This window comes from Parasteatoda tepidariorum, chromosome 7, assembly GCF_043381705.1.
Source record: "Parasteatoda tepidariorum isolate YZ-2023 chromosome 7, CAS_Ptep_4.0, whole genome shotgun sequence".
Classification (NCBI taxonomy): Eukaryota; Metazoa; Arthropoda; class Arachnida; order Araneae; family Theridiidae; genus Parasteatoda; species Parasteatoda tepidariorum.
The window spans coordinates 14,071,958-14,089,719 of record NC_092210.1 but is presented as its reverse complement, the minus strand read 5'-3'; the positions used below and the strand labels follow the sequence as shown (position 1 = coordinate 14,089,719).

At 31.3% G+C, this 17,762-nt stretch overlaps 1 protein-coding gene across 2 annotated transcripts in view; it reads left to right on the top strand.

Moving 5' to 3' along the window:
- LOC107450331 (alpha-2-macroglobulin) overlaps nucleotides 1-17,762 on the top strand; it is an 81,722-nt gene that overhangs the window by 56,106 nt on the left and 7,854 nt on the right. For both annotated transcript variants that reach the window (XM_071183084.1, XM_043047099.2), the window contains exons 25-30: nucleotides 2,565-2,741; nucleotides 7,418-7,656; nucleotides 10,407-10,644; nucleotides 11,054-11,226; nucleotides 14,783-14,992; nucleotides 16,959-17,074. In XM_071183084.1, coding sequence (XP_071039185.1) covers nucleotides 2,565-2,741; nucleotides 7,418-7,656; nucleotides 10,407-10,644; nucleotides 11,054-11,226; nucleotides 14,783-14,992; nucleotides 16,959-17,074 — 1,153 coding nt within the window. The remainder of the gene's footprint in view (nucleotides 1-2,564; nucleotides 2,742-7,417; nucleotides 7,657-10,406; nucleotides 10,645-11,053; nucleotides 11,227-14,782; nucleotides 14,993-16,958; nucleotides 17,075-17,762) is intronic.

Here is a 17,762-nt window from a genome sequence, read left to right as displayed (position 1 = left end):
ATGAACTCCAACCTTACCCATTGGGGATGAGGCAGCTTATTAAATAAAAGCCCTTTTTTATTGCAGATTTCGATACTACAGAAAAAGATAACATTATTTGACTGACAATTTTTTTTTCGCTTTGGTTAATAGGTAGCACCGTAATCGTAAAGTAAAATTAGGGTTCAAAATGAAAACACATGTCAATGAAAACGTTTATAGTAAGTTGAAAGAAAAAAAACAATTCCTCTAATGATTCCCTCCCCCCCCTGGCCTTCATTTCCAACCGCTTGAGCAGTGGATTACTTTGAGAGGTACTGAAACTTAAACAAAAAAATAATTTAAAAAAATATTACAATTATACACATTTAAGATTAAAAAGGGAGCCGCCCACGTGGCCGAGTGGCTAGCGTGTCTGACTGCGGAGCCGATGGTTGCGGGTTCGAATCCCGCTCAGGGCATGGATGCTTCTTTCTCTCTGTGTTCTGTGCCCTTTCTCCTTTGTGTGTGATTGTGTGAATGTGACGCGCCCTATAAACGGGTTTGTGGTTGTGCGACGTGGGCGACGCTGCTCCACCTCCCAGGTGCCCACTGGGTAACGAGAAAAGAGTAGCAGTTCTGGCACTCCTGGACAATGGGACAATGCATCCCAAGTGCCCACCATCAAAAAAATGTTAAAAAGGGGGGCTTCGAACTATACCTGACACAAAAATAAAGTTATAGAGAGATAAACAAAATCAAGGAAAAATACCTCAAATTACACATCAATTAATGCAAAGCAAGTATTTTTCTTAAGAAGATAAACTGTGAAGAAATTCATATAATAATAAATGTATTTTGGATCCAGATTAAAGACTAGACAAATTTGGTTAGTTAATTTTGATAGTAAAAGCCACTAGTATCTGACTTATATTGTAATTGAGTTAGATTCTTCCAAAAAATAAATAAATAAAAGTCAGAAATAAAATTTTTAGTTCTATTTCGAAAAATATTTTTAAAAAAAGTCATTTTTAGCATTTGTGTTTAATTGTTTGTAGATGTTTGTATATGTTAAGTTTGATTTGTATATGTCTTAACTGTTAAGATGGATACATGATTATATTTTCAAAAAAATACTTTTAGAGATAAAGAAAGTTTTTTTACCAGAATAGCTGAAGGAATTAAAACGATCAGAAAAAAACATTGAAAACAACATGAAGTTAGTTTCAAAAACGTTTGAATTCAGCTGATTATAAGTTGAGTTGCATGTAGACTTATATGAAACAAAAGTCAGAATCGACAATGTACGAAATGTATCGTTATTGCCATGCAATAGAAAAATCTACTTAAGCGACAAAAAATACAAAATGGAGATTTTTATATACTTGGCATATTTGTATTATAAGCTACTTATTGCGAAAAAAATTTTTTTTAATTTTTGGAAATTTTATTATAGCGTTCGTAGCATTAGCAATCAAAAGAAAATAGTTGACAAGCCACTTATCTTGAAAAGAATCATGAAGTACTTTCTTGAAAACAATCGTGAAGTACTTTGAAGTACTTTCTTGAAAACAATCGTGAAGTACCATTGATTTTCAATTACACAGCTGATTACATTCCTTAGATGAGCTTATAAAGGACTACTGTAAATTAACTCTGGCGTTAGTAAAGAAAAATCAAGATTTAAAAAAAAAAAAGAAAAGAAAACTGGAATACTCGAAGTAGTGTTAATCNTTAGTTCTATTTATGAAAAACTATAAATCTTTCGATCGAAAAAAAGTCATTTTTAGCATTTGTATTTAGTTGTTTGTATATGTTTGTATATGTTAAGTTTGATTTGTATATGTTTTAATTGTTAAGATGGATAAATGATTATATTTTTTAAAAAAAAAATACTTTTAAAGATAAAGAAAGTTTTTTTTACCAGAATAGCTGAAGGGATTAAAACGATCAGAAAAAAACCTTGAAAACAACATGAAGTTAGTTTCAAAAACGTTTGAATTCAGCTGGTTATAAGTTAAGTTGCATGTAGACTTATGTGAAACAAAAGTCAGAATCGACAATGCACGAAATGTATCATTATTGTCTTGCAATAGAAAAATCAACTTAAGCGACAAAAAATACAAAATGAAGATTTTTATATACTTCGCATATTTGTATTATAAGCTACTTATCGCGACAATTTTTTATTTTTTTCTAATTTTTCGAAATTCTATTTTAGCGTTCGTAGCATTAGCAATCAAAAGAAAATAGTTGACAAGCCACTTTTCTTGAAAACAATCGTGAAGTACTTTGAAGTACTTTCTTGAAAACAATCGTGAAGTACTTTGAAGTACTTTCCTGAAAACAATCGTGAAGTACCATTGATTTTCAATTACACAGCTGATTACATTCCTTAGATGAGCTTATAAAGGACTACTGTAAATTAACTCTGGCGTTAGTAAAGAAAAATCAAGATTTAAAAAAAAAAAAGAAAAGAAAACTGGAATACTCGAAGTAGTGTTAATCGTTTTTTAAGCAAACAATACCCAAAGAAATGAATTGATTTTGAATCCAAATGGCTCACATTTAAGTACAAATAGACTAATCTGTATGATTTGTCCTAGGAAATATTTTGGGTCCTGCTATCAACAATTTGGATAATTTAGTTTCCTTACCAACTGGTTGTGGTGAACAAAACATGGTCAAATTCACTCCAAATTACTTAGTTTTAGACTATCTTAAGCACATTGGTAAACTCACGGAAGATATCAAGACTAAGGTTATACGTAACTTAAACACAGGTAAGTATACTGTTATTATTTTAACAATGCATATTAGATTAACTCGTTCATAGCGGTATTCACATATACGTAATGACACGCTTCTCCATTCGCGAACGCCATAACGAAATGAAACATAGCCATAGAGAAATAGGGCCGTTGGGATCCCCCAAGATCTTTTAGTGACGTCACAAACAGTAGTTTTCAACTGAGTAGACACCAATTTTAAATATTTGCCATTGAAAAATTAACAACAGCTTCGTTTGTCCGCTGGTTGTGTTGTGCTATTCTTTATATCTGTTATTATATGAATTTTAAGCATGCCATTTACATGTACAATACTGAAATGTAAAGGCAATTATAGAAATGGTCCTAAAGTTTTAGTTTACGAATTCCCCATGATACGGTCTTTGATTTATCCGATTTGATTTTTACGATTTTTTTTAGATTTGGCTGAGTTCTGGAATTTTGTTTTAAGAATTTTTTCATAAAATCATTTACTATTCTGAAATACAAATAATATTGTTTCATAACAACATTGCATGCTTAATTTATTGAGTTATAACGAGATACATAATGAGTTATTCTAATAAAAAACTGAAAAATCACCACTTATAAATATTTAAGTGGCAGTAAATTAGCTATAGCAAAAATATTTTACTTCAATTATAAAATATTTGAACTATTTATTATAGTTTTCTCTTAATACAAATCAGCTCTTCAAGTTCTTCCGAGGATGACATCACAAATTTACAGAGAGGCCTCGAGTCTTTGTGGCTATGAATGAAATAGAAATACGTCACAAATGACGGAAACTAAAGATCCAATCAGGGCTCTCAAAATCTCTATTCAGTTCCAGTAGTTGTAAGGATTGTTTTTATGCGCGCCTGCCTGTGGAAGCACTATTTTTTTTATTCTTTCGAGAGTCCTGGACAGGTAGAAGCACAAAAAACATACAAAACACGACATAAATTTTTATTTCATAAATATTTTTAGGTTGCAATTAATGGAGATTAATTTTTGTTTCCTCTTACTAAAACAGCTATCGACAAAAAAAGAATTAAAAAAATAATAATTTCTTAAATTATTTTTAATAAAAACAGTATATAAAAGTTTGTTTTTTTAATATGCCTTCCATGGGCGGATCTTGAATTTGTGGGGCCCTGGGCTGAAACTACTTAGGGACCCTAATAGCCATTTTGTCAAAAAACTGTCATCTATAGTGATGTAGATAAGTATATAGAAAAAAATAGGACAACAAAATAATTTTTTTTTATTTATTTATTTTTATTTGTTTATACAAACAGCAACTGTACAACATTATCGCAAAAGAAATTGGCAGGTTATGCTTAGTTATGTTATATAAATTATAAAGCAACCTTTCTGCATTTTTTGTGCTGCAAATTCCTTTATTTGCTCATCACATTGTAAGTCCATCGTTAAATCACAATTTATGGAAAGAACTGATAAATGATTTAGTCGATGATTCGACATTGTTGTCCTATATTTGTTTTCTATATGTGACATCCTAGAGAAAGAAAAGTTTGCAAGTCAAACAAAAAACAGTACCAACCCTGGTTGAATAACATAAAAAAGATTGTTGCGAACAACACTAAAATAACTTCATAATCTATGGGCTGCATCTACCAGATGCGGGTGTGTTGTTAGTTTAAAAATTATTCAAGTTCATTTAACAAAAAATAACGTTTATTAAAGGAAAAAACGATAACAAGATCGCGAGCCGTTGACGCGCGTGTCATTTTATCAGGTGATCAAAAACAATAATGATGATGTCATAACTTCAGCGCCACTTACAAACTCCGTTCTCAACAAAGATCTTTCCAGATTCAGTGATTGACCATTTTTCATTTTCTTAATGAAATACCTATTACAAAATGTTCTGCTTTGTTCTTTGTATTTCTTTATTGAAGCTGAATGCATATTTTTCGGATCTTTATTTTGAAGGTCAGTCGTTTCATGTGAGAGGATGTCATTAATAAAATCATTATTTAGCAATTCTGGCCACAAGCCCACGTCAACATATTTCTCAAACTTAATATTCTCTAAATTTCTTTCCGCCTCGGTATTACCGTCCTCTTGCTGAACACCAATATAGTTTTCAGTAGGATCAGAGGGTTGCTGGTAGTCAAGACTTAGCACATTTTCATCACTTGCATTTTTCTCCTGGTGTTGCGATTTTCTGCTCCCTTCAAATAGATTCTCTTCGGATAAGATCCCTTCCTTTTTGCTTGTTAATAAATTTGCAGCTATTTCATTCTCGTTTTTATGTTCTAATTAAAAGAAAAGTTTCAATTTTTGAGCATTTCTTTCTTTCTTTTTCTCAATCTAGCTGTAATTTCCGTTTCTCAGCTCCACTTTTATATTTTCTACCAGACATATTTGATATTTTTCTGAAAATAAACAATGAACTTGATAATTTTCTGGTAATAAACAGGACACGAGATAATCGATGTAATATTTTTCTTCACGTCACATTTTAATACTTTGTAATGAGTGCAGTAATTCACAAATTATCATTAAAAATCGATTAAAAAATTCATTTAGTCTTGAAAAAATACATTAAAAACAAAAAAAACATGATTTATAATTCTTTGATATCTTTTCTTATACTGATTATGTACTTTCAATTATAAGTAAAATAAGAGAAAGGTCCGGTCTTTATAACTTTTAAGTTATCATTTATTAGTAAACTATACAAGTTTGTCACTTTAACGACGAGAACAGTAGTGTGGAGAAAAAAAATTACGTCTGGCGTCAAACGGCGCGTCTGGAAGTCCCCCATAATAGACGCGAAAAAATGCACTGACCAAAAAGAAGCGACGTTAGATTCGCCGTTCCGTTCGATAGACACACACATGCACGGATTGATTGATCTCAGGGTTGCCAACCTTATAATAGTTTTTTTTAATATTAGATATTTCTTTAATTCAAAATATCACCTATTGTTTTCAGTGGGGACTGGGGCCCTTTGTATCCGGGGGGCCTCCCACATTCGCCAAATGGGTTCCAAAAGCCTTATACTAAGCTCTTCAGTTATTGATTGCAACGCTTCCACAAAACTGGTATTCAAAATTATGCATAATATTTTTCGTAAAATTAAATTAATTATTGTACGCCATTTTTTATTTTAGCCTAAGATACTTTATCAGAGAAATAAAAAATGAATTGTCAAGATGACTTATTTTTAAAGTGATATTTTACTATGTTAACTCTATGACGTTGACATAAAAATTTTAAAAATATTGTTTAATTTTTTTTTGAAACTAGCGTTTAACAAACGAACTTAGGAGAGCAGTTTAAAGTATTGAAATATGTCCGACTTATGTCCTTCATTTTTCAATAGATAGACTCCAAATACAAAAGTAATAATAATTACTAGTGGGCTGCGCCCCCTGCTCGCTAACACTCGCCAACCCCCGAAAATTGCTACGCAATCTTATATGCTTTGCTTCGCAAACCAAGCTTGCTTCGCTCGCTACTAACTTAGGTACATTGCAAATGCACAAAATTCTAAGAATTCAAAACAATCATTCAAATTCATATAACAACTTTTTTTTAAAAAAAATTACATATTTTTAGTAAATACTAAGTCGTTAAAATAAATTTGAATTCAAATAAATGACATGTAATTCGTTAATCCTATTAGAAATGTGCCATAGTATAAAATCTTAAAGCGTAACAGCACAACTGAGAGTCATTTTTCAATGAATAACTAATAACAATAATAAAACAAATAAATTCGTGATATAAATCAAAAGTCATCAAATAAATTCGTAATTTATAAATTCCTGAAAAAAAGAGCTTTCGACAAAATAGTAAAATAGAGATCTATCGACAAAGACTACTCACTTCTGCCTAGCTTAATAGTATGAGATTGCCGCAGCTGATAGGGTGAATTTCGGAAGAGATCACATTTGGTGAGAATGCTCTCTCTGGTTATTTCAGTTTCTGTTTTTAAAAGCGCTATATGTTGACACCTCAGCTAGATTTGGCATGTGACATCTTTAGCGGCAATCATTGATCGATTTTCTAGCGTTACCATTCGGGGAGTTGTAATGAGGCTTTTTTTGTCACCGTGTAAGGGAAATATATTAGAGAGATTATTTTGATTTGGTTTGCACAAAAATGAAGTGAAAAAAAAGTGATGGCCCTTGCATTACCATTGGGCAGATTAAATGCATGGTATGATCCAATTTTCCAGCATAAAGGTCCAAATTTGTTTATTTAACAACAGAATAAAATTAATAGAATTTATAAAGATATTGCTTACCTTAAAAATGTTTCTTTATTCCTAATTTTAAAGTATTTACTTGCAATATTTATTAATCATCTTTCTTAATTGTCTTTTAATATCATTATTCCAATTTAAAGGATTGAATTGTAAAAATTATTCATAACAATTAGAAATTCCAATAAAACCCCTTAAGAACGTTTTTTCTTATATAGTTTCATTTAACAAATGAAGTAGTTTTGATGTTTTTAGTTCTACCTTTATTGCGATTCGGCCCAATAATGATGTTGAATTCTAAAAACTCTTCATTTCTTTCCGTCTTCCATTCGTAACCCCTAAAGTGTAGTTCTCAAAATTCTCTTTTGACAAGATCACTTAATATATACATATATGATGGGTGGTGACTACAGAACACCTTGAATGTACTAAATTTCGTCTCTTCTAGGATATCAGCGTGAGTTGACATATCGGCATGGCGATGGATCTTTCAGTGCATTTGGCACTTCTGATGAGGAAGGAAGTATGTTTTTGACAGCATTTGTCTTGCGCTCATTTTACGAAGCTAAGAAATACATTTATATTGATGATGATGTTCTGAAGCAAATGGAAGATTGGATAGTATCCAAACAAAGGAATGATGGATGTTTTCCAAATTACGGAGAGATTGTTCATATAGATATAGAAGTATGTTAAATTCTTTACGTTAGTTTTATGGTTCTTAGAACACTTTCCGCAAGCATTTCTCGTATAAAAGTGAGTTAAATATATTGAAGCATCAATTTTCAAAGCAAAATACTTCAAATCAATCATGCACAAAGTACAGAAATAACTAAAATTGGTGATACTCATTCGTTAGCTAGATTTCAGACAAATCGGATGCATGGGATGCAATACTGCATTGGATCCTGTACGAACATGATCACCTAGTATCGGCATCAGCGATCATTTTGGTAGTATAGCAATTCTTTTTAGGTCGAAACAAAATATGAAAGAGGAAAAGCTCAAAAGATCAACAGAAAATCTGTATTTCCTTCTTTCATTCTTCTCTACCAATCTTTGTTTTGACCCAGAATAAATTATAATACCAGAAATTCTAGCTCTTCATTATAAAGTACCAGAACGATCGTATGTATGCTTATGCCTCATAATAACTGGATATCTGTCAGTGACGTCATCATAGGTGAATCCTGACATTTGTAGATTCGGAAGCGAATCAGATTCGACACAGACATGTGACGTCGCTTACAGGTATCCAATTAAATCTGATTTCAACCGCATACTGACTTCACTTCTTCTTGAGTTGCAAGTTCCTAATTGAGCTATGGCACACCAGTGATTTGAAACAAATGCATCAAAATGGGTCAATACATTAAAGTGGGTCTATTAAATTCAAACCAGTAGATGAAGTGTGCAAACGTAAATTAACCCACTTAACTTTTACAAGCCGACTATAAAGGCGCTTTCACAAAAGCGCAATGATATGTTAAAAGCTTCTTAAAAACCCATTCAAATTTTGAAACTGTAACAAATAAAATAAATACGTTTTTTTTTTCATCGCTATATTCAGGAAACTGATTTCGTACACAGTTATGCTTATTTGTTCTATATACATAAGAGACTATTATTCGTGTGGTTTTTACGCTGAATTATGGGAGACCAAATACTTGTCAATAGAACAAATAGTTTATAAGTTAAAAGGACGTAAAAAGTATTATTTTTTATTGGTAGTTTACAGGTTCATATTACCATATTTTTGCTACCCAGACAAGTGAGGTATTTTTATGCTAACTTTAATATTAGGTATAGAACTAATTGTTCAAAAGTTAAGAGTGTTTTTACGTTTAAAACATTCTATTTTTGTTTATAATGCCTATTTATAATACAGTTAGCATCCCACCAATATTAGTTTTTCCTCCCCTCCCCCGCTGCGGATCTCAGATATGCACCCTCGCTTTTTTAGATGTTCAAGGAAAGGAATAAAACAAGTTTCAGCACTTATTCACGAAATTGTACACGGGCCTAAGAATAGCTAAAAATAATTCATTTTTATAACTAACTGCAACAGTGGCTCGCATAGAGAGAAGCAAAGAGAATAACGGTCCTAGTCATCTAGTCCGAGAAGCATACTATCGACGTCAAAGTACACTGAAACTTTAAGATTGGTACTAGATTTCTAGTACTACTTTTTTTAGCAAATAAATTCTTGTTAGGTTAATATTTGGCTTAAGGGAAATATTTTAAAAATGATTTAATCTTGAAGTTGCTATCATGAAGTTACTGTCATTAGTAAGGTCACTAAATCTTAAATATGTATCAGATTAGAAGATTTAAACATATTTTATTGGAAATAAAGAAAATAGGTCACATAGCTTATTTTACAAAATTTCCAACTTTAATCTTGAAGTTACTATCAGGAAATTATAATGTCATTAGTTAGGTCACTAAAATTTAAATGCCTATCAGATTTATGAAAATTTAAGCACATTTTATTAAAAATAAAGAAAATAAAAAATATAATTTCTAGCGCAATAATTAGAAATTATTTAGAAAAAAAAATTTCGATATACTGCTGTATGTGTATTCGGTATATTACGATATACTATTGAGAAAACAACGTAAATCCTTTCAGATTAATCTTTAGAAAAGCTGATGGTTAACTATTTTCTCTCCCTTACTGATACTATAAACTCTGAAATAAAATTTTAAAAAATTTATAAAAAAAAAAAAAATTTTGAAAAAAGAAACAATTTTTTTTTGTATTACATAGCATATTATACACAAATTCCAAATTTATTAAAAGCTCAATTTTAAATTTTTTGTCTCTGGCTTTAATGTTTCAATTGCTCGGAATTATACATTTGCATAAAAATAAATTCAAAATAAGGATTGCTCCCCTACAGTGCTTCATTCCTCTTTTCAAAGGCATCAATTTTAATCGAAGAATTTACCGAGTTGATATACGAAGAGGGGCGGCCACTTGTAGTCGTAGTAGAAACTTTCACAAAACAATTACGCAGAAAGCGTGAGTTAATAGGTAAGCGCTTATGCATAGTGTTGTGTTTCTCTCACTGCTATTTTGTTCCTCCTTTTTGACAAATTCAAAAGAACAAAGAGTATGGTTGAAACTTCATTCCCTGCTTGAAAAATTGGCAACGGTATCTTACCAAATATTTCACCAGAAGGAAATTATGAGCCACACGCAAGTTTTCGAGTATTTTGGGAGAAAGTTCATAATTATTCTGGGAACGATTCAACTTCCTTTTTTTTCTTCCTTCTTTATTTTACGATCGAGTGTAAATTGTAGTGACAGCTTTCATTTTGCATGCAGGGAAATAAGCAAGCATGTTTAAAAAAAAAAAAAGAATTGTTTTCTTTTTTTGCAAATATTAAATTAACTGTAATTCTCTTAAAATTTTTTTTACTTTTTCTTACAGGGTGGTTTGAAAGAGAAGAAATCTAACGGCAGCATTACAGCTTACGTTCTAACTTCACTCGTCATTTCAAACTCTACTAATTCAACTGCTATCAATAAAGCTTTCAACTGTCTGCAACAAAACCCCCCAACTAACCCTTACTCTCAACTCTTGTACGCGTATGCTGAGGCTTTGATGGATAAGAAAAAGGTTGCTGAGAATCACATTAATGAAGCTAGACAACGAATAAGCCGAAATGGTTTGAATTTTAAGTTCTATGATACCATGATTTCTGGTAACAATAACAATTAAGGACAATTTAATATTTATTCAATTTCCAATAATGATGTATTTGAATTAATTGAAGAGCTTGAATTCGAGTCGATGTCTGCAATTTAATTCACATTAATGGTCTATTCGAACTATTCAAGAAACTTAATTTCAAGTTGTCATCAGTATTTATTTAATTTATGACAATGTTCGATTCTAACTATTTGAGGAACTTAATTTTGGATCGACATCTAACATGTTTAATTTCCAATCTTTTTTCTTCTTTAATTGTCCGCTTTTTGCTTATCGACAATTAGTTGCGATGTCCATTGATACGTTCTTCACATGTGCAACGATTATGTTAAAGTAACAGATTATAATACAGTTTTCTTTTATAGAGGGTGTGGATTCCTTTATAATTGTCAACGGAACTAAAAATATCGTAATCGAAGCTGATGCATATGCCGTATTATCGACCCTTGCAGTTGGAAAAAAATCTTCAGAAGTTGTGGCTTACGTACGATATCTGACTAACAATTTTAATCCATACGGTGGATTCTCATCAACGCAGGTAATTATGTTTAAGTATGTTTTAATACTTAAATAAAAACCTTTTGAATGGGAAAAAGAATGTTGTACCTTAGAGCTTAATTCTGGTACATACTTTAACATATGTAAAACTTCTTCATTTCCTAGAAACACCAGCCTCAATTTCGTATACTTTAAAAACCATTAAATTTAATTTAGAAATCTAGCCAACGCTATCAAAACCATTTTTTAAAATGAGTTGATAAACAGCAATTGTTTTAAACCTTGACAATTCCATGGCAACCCGTTCTTTTCCTCATTTTCAACAAAAAAAGTAAGCGAATATAAAATGAAGATCAAGAAATAAATGTTCCAACTCATTTTGGCAACGAGGAATATATGGTCAGTGATCAAGGCAAAAAATGGGTGAAAAAACATTTAAAATCGCAATAACTTTTACAACTAAAACTAAATTAACTAAAAATAATAATAAAAATAAAAAGTTGTGATAAATAGAGTTGTGTAAATAATTAAATTAACTAAAATAACAATAAAAAGTTGTGATCACCTTATTACGATCAGTGGTCACCCATTGGTTAAATGCTTTTTCTTTATTTGTTGACTCCGTTAAACGACGCAACATTTCGAATCATGGGTTACAAAAACTGTCTCAATTGATGTTTGTTGTCAGATTGGCTTTTAATTCCTGGCTATGGTACGTGTTTCAAGACGTCACAAAATACTTTTCCTTCTCCAGTATTCATATTTATATTGAAATCACCGTCAAGCCAGCAATTATACGTTAATAATAAAAAAGAATATAAAAATACTTTAAATTATTATTATGTAAATACATTAAAAATGCCTGCTAGTGAAAATAAAAAGAAAAACAGCAGCGGTCGCCATAGCAACGCATGCAATTACGACGCATGCGCACTGTTTACTATTACTCTTGAACACAGTTGAAAAGTGTGTGGATGCCATCAAATCCAAACCAAGACCCATTTTGCCAATGGGTAATAAAAATTGCTTTTTCAGGAAGTAAAAATTTTAACTCTGAAATGGAAAAATTTTTATCAATTTTTTAAGAAATTTTCCTTAAAAAATAATATTGCTATGTTGCATTTAATTTTTATATAACTACTTAATAAATGTCTTTTGTCAAAAGTATGTAAAAAGATATTTTAAAATTCTTTTGCATTATTTCCCTAGAAAGTGTTACTCTTTAACACATGCATATAGTTTTTTGAATAAACCATACACATGAAACATCGACTAGGATTTACCCATAATGTGCCAAAGCTCCCAAGATGTAGCCCTTATTTGAATAATGGAACAACTTCCCTCTTATTTATTTTGAGATACAATCTTTAAGTTCTTTTTCCAACGAATGGTTTGTATTTTATTTTATATCCGTCGTTGAACAGTCTACCGTAAACCGGGACGAGTCTACCCATTTTTTCAGTTTGTCAACTTTCAAGTGGTCAAACTTTCGTAAATATTAAAGAAAAAAGGCTTTTAATAGGTGTTTCGGAATCGCTATTTATCCCTCTTTAAAGCTGTGAAATCGATTTTAGAAAATATTAACAGTTACGCTGTTACTGTATATTTTTATAGAACTGCTGACAAATCTCTCGTATGGGGCGAGTCTACCCATTCTACTAAAATGAATGTTAACATTGTAAATAATCAAATTTTACTATTAAATTGTTATTTTAGTTACTATATAGGATATTTNAAAAGTTGTGATAAATAGAGTTGTGTAAATAATTAAATTAACTAAAATAACAATAAAAAGTTGTGATCACCTTATTACGATCAGTGGTCACCCATTGGTTAAATGCTTTTTCTTTATTTGTTGACTCCGTTAAACGACGCAACATTTCGAATCATGGGTTACAAAAACTGTCTCAATTGATGTTTGTCGTCAGATTGGCTTTTAATTCCTGGCTATGGTACGTGTTTCAAGACGTCACAAAATACTTTTCCTTCTCCAGTATTCATATTTATATTGAAATCACCGTCAAGCCAGCAATTATACGTTAATAATAAAAAAGAATATAAAAATACTTTAAATTATTATTATGTAAATACATTAAAAATGCCTGCTAGTGAAAATAAAAAGAAAAACAGCAGCGGTCGCCATAGCAACGCATGCAATTACGACGCATGCGCACTGTTTACTATTACTCTTGAACACAGTTGAAAAGTGTGTGGATGCCATCAAATCCAAACCAAGACCCATTTTGCCAATGGGTAATAAAAATTGCTTTTTCAGGAAGTAAAAATTTTAACTCTGAAATGGAAAAATTTTTATCAATTTTTTAAGAAATTTTCCTTAAAAAATAATATTGCTATGTTGCATTTAATTTTTATATAACTACTTAATAAATGTCTTTTGTCAAAAGTATGTAAAAAGATATTTTAAAATTCTTTTGCATTATTTCCCTAGAAAGTGTTGCTCTTTAACTCTTGCATATAGTTTTTTGAATAAACCATAAGCATGAAACATCGACTAGGATTTACAAATAATGTGCCAAAGCTCCCAAGATGTAGGCCTTATTTGAATAATGGAACAACTTCATTCTTATTTATTTTGAGATACAACCTTTAAAGTCATTAAGTTCGTTTTCCTATGAATGGTTTTTATTTTATTTTATATCCGTCGTTGAACAGTCTACCCAATTTTGGGTTTACGAAGATTAGTGTTCAACTCCGTATCCTTGTTATTTTGAACCAATCTAGAAAAAAGGTAACTCCTGGATCCTTACCCCCAGAGGTATTGATTTGTTATGGAAACATGGAGGACTTTGCGACTCGACAGATTTAACGTGCATCAGTCACCATCCTATGAATGATTGACAGTGTAAAGCTAAGCACAGATGGAGCTAAAGGTTAAAATTCGTCATAAAACTACTTTGTTACTACTTCCTATTGATTTTTATGCCTAAGTTTGGAAAAACGCGATATTCAGTATTATTATACTTTTGTACTCTCCACGCTATTACGCGCTCTTTCAATTTGACTTTCAACGAAACAAATAACAATTAAATTCGGAAGACTTCGCTAGCATGTTATGATGCTACATAAAAAATAACAACCGGCGATATTTTACACAATTATAGCCTAATAAAAGATAACATTCAAAACGTGGAAAACCATACATTTTATTTATGGGATATTAATTTTCTTAAATTTTTTTTCGGAGCACGACCTGCTAGAATTTATAAATTACAGAAAACTCTTATAAATGGTAAAATTTTGCGTAAATTTGATGAAAATCACAATAACAAAACTTCCTAAAATATTAAGCTTATTCACATATCGGCTCGTAAGTCTAAATTTCTTCTGGTTTTCGGAAGTTTGTTATTGTTTACATTCGGTGAACCATCCATTCTGGCCGATATATGATATCTTCTGGCAGCAGAACTCAGCGGCACATAAACTAGTTTTAGAATTAGAACAGATACGACTTGTATAAACATGAACGGGAGGCTAACTTTTTTTTTAAACAGTGATATCGACATATTCTTCAAATGAAGTTTTCCAATTATTAAATGTCCAAATGTATGTTTACCACTAATTTTTTTTTCTTGTAGGATACTTGCGTTGGTTTACATGCACTTTCGCAGTTTGCAAAACTCGTTTATAAAGACCCACTAGATCTGCAAATTCAAACATCTGGAGGACTGAAACAAATGATAAAAATCAATGATAAAAATAAGCTTTTGGTACAGCGTTACAAAGTATCTGACATTAGCAAAGGAATTAATATTACAGCTAAGGGCAGTGGATGCGGTCTTATTCAGGTAACATATAAATTGCTTATACAGGGTGTCACAAAAATGTAGTGATAAACATTTAGGAGAGGGTCAAAGGTCAGGGAAAAGATGGACATGGTCAAACATCCCAGAGTTTCTCCTATTGTACTAAGTGCGGAAGTAAACAGGGCGAATTGACAACAGCTCTTGTTTTAATTCCGCGGGAGAAATGAAAACGATACGCCATCTAGTAGAAAACTTTCAAGAATTTTTAGTTACAATGAAGCAGTGGACAGAAGTGCAACTTGCTTATTCTGTTAACAAATTCTTGTGAAGATGTTACAAAAGGTAATTGGGGATGTTAGATAAAGACTTGCTGATCATGTACAGAAGAGTGGCGAGCATTTAAAAGCAATTTTTGTAAGATAAAGTTATAAAGTAAAGTTTATTATACTAGTAAGATAAAGAAGATAAAGATCACCTAATTAAATCTTATTTATTTTTAAAATATTTCAGCTTCAGCACATTTTTATGCTTTTGCTCATTTTAATAATTGGGAATTCTTTCGTATTTAAAGTGATTTAGGTTAGTCATTCTCACTTGATTAAATTTTTTAAATCAGCCGATTTGCTGTCGCAATCCATAGCTGTAGCGCAGATGAGTCATGCCTCTAGATCCATCCCACTCTCTAGTCTAACTCCACTCTAAACTCTACTCTCTCCCCATGAAAAAAAAATAAAGGTCTCATAAATCTGGTGATCCAGGGGACCATCTGACAGCACAGTCGCTTAGAACTCAGCAAAATCACAGTAAATGCAGAGCTTACTGTGGGATTTATTATCAGCGTACAATGACATTTATAAATAGCGCAATAGGATATTTATTAATAGCTTAAAATGACACCTATTAAAAGTGCAAAATTAAATATTATATAATTGTAAAATAACATTTATTAGTAGAGTAAAATGACGTTTATTATCAGCTTACAACGATTTTTATTATTGGGAGTAAAATGACACTTAATATCATAAAATAAGTTTTATTATTAGAGAATAATGATATTTATTTGGAGAATAGCAAACTTTATTTTCAGCGTAGAATGACATTTATTATTAACGTGCAGTGGCATTTTATATTGGAGTAATAAAATTATATTTATAATTAGAGTAAAATGACATTTTTCTTATCAGCGTACAACGATTTTTATTATTGGAGTGAAGTGAAATTTATTAGCATAAAATAAGTTTTATTATTAGAAAAGAATGATATTTAAAGAATAACGAAATTTATTTTTAACGTATCTTGACGTTTGTTATTAGCATAAAATGACATTTATTATTAGCATAAAATGACATTTTACATTAACGTAAAATGACATTTTACATTAGCGTAAAATGACATTTTACATAAGCGTAAAATGACATTTTAAATAAGTGTACAATGATATCTGTTATCAGAGTAAAATGATATTTATTAACATCGTACAACGATTTCATCATTTAAATAAAGTGACATTTATTAGCATAAAATAACGTTTATTTTAAGAAAATAATGATATTTATTTTTACAAAACTCATCTTTAGCTTAAAAGCGTAAAATGATATTTATTATTAGCGTACAGTGACATTTTATATTAGCGTAAAAAGATATTTATCATTGAAGTAAAATGACATTTACTATCAGCGTACAACAATTTTTATTATTAGAATAAAGTAACATTTATTAGCGTAAAATAAGTTTTATTGTTAGAGAATAATGATATTTATTTAAAGAATAACGATACCCATTTTTAGCTGACTGTGATATTCATTATAAGTGTACTGCAATAACATTTATTTTCAACTTACTATAACATTATCGGACATGGGTCTCTGTGCAATTTTCAATTCTTATGATGCCTACCACCTTCCTTAAAAGTTCATCGCTGTATTATTGATACAGGCCATTTTAATCGGTTACGCTTACTCTTGGACAATTTTTTTATAATCATTTCTTGTTATTTTCTTGCATGTAGACCACTTTAAGATATAACACAAAATTACCACCGGAGGAGAAAAAATTTTCGATTCAAGTGAATGGAGATTGTCTAGATTCAAATTGTAAGAAGGCTAGCATTAATGTTTTTGTCAGGTAAGTATCATAGCCTAAAATATTTTAGATTATCGAGAAACGGCAGACAATTTTAGAAATATTTATTTCGAAAACAATAAACCTCATTCGGTCGATCCTTAAAAAATTTCAAAAGTGGTAGCTTAAGTAAGAAAATAAGATACATTTTAATACCTTTACATTCACCACCAATTTTCATAACACATTAGCCCGGGGCCGGGATAGCCTGGTTGGTAGGGCACTGGACCCATGTCAAAGAGTTTGTGGGTTCGATCTCCTCCGACCGAAGACTCCCCGTGTAGTAAGTGGTGACTGATGCACGTTAAATCTGCCTAGTCGCAAAGTCCTCCATGTTTCCATTATAAATCAATACCTCTGGGGGTACAGATCCCAGAGTTACCTTGTCTTGTGGATTGGTTCAAAAATTACAAGGTTACGGAGTTGAACCTTAGTAGTCGTAAACCCAAAACATTGGGTCGGCTGTTCAACGACGATTATAAAATGAAATAAAATACATTAGCTCAAAGCCGCGATGGCTCAGGGGATAGAGCGTTCGCCTTCCAATGAGGCGAAACGGGTTGGAATCCCAGTCGATACGAATTCCGCATCCGGCTAGCACCGACCACAGTGCCGACCTGAAATATCCTCAATGGTAGACGTATCATGGGTTAGAGTCCGCTTGCCGTCAGGCTAACCGTGGGAGGTTCTC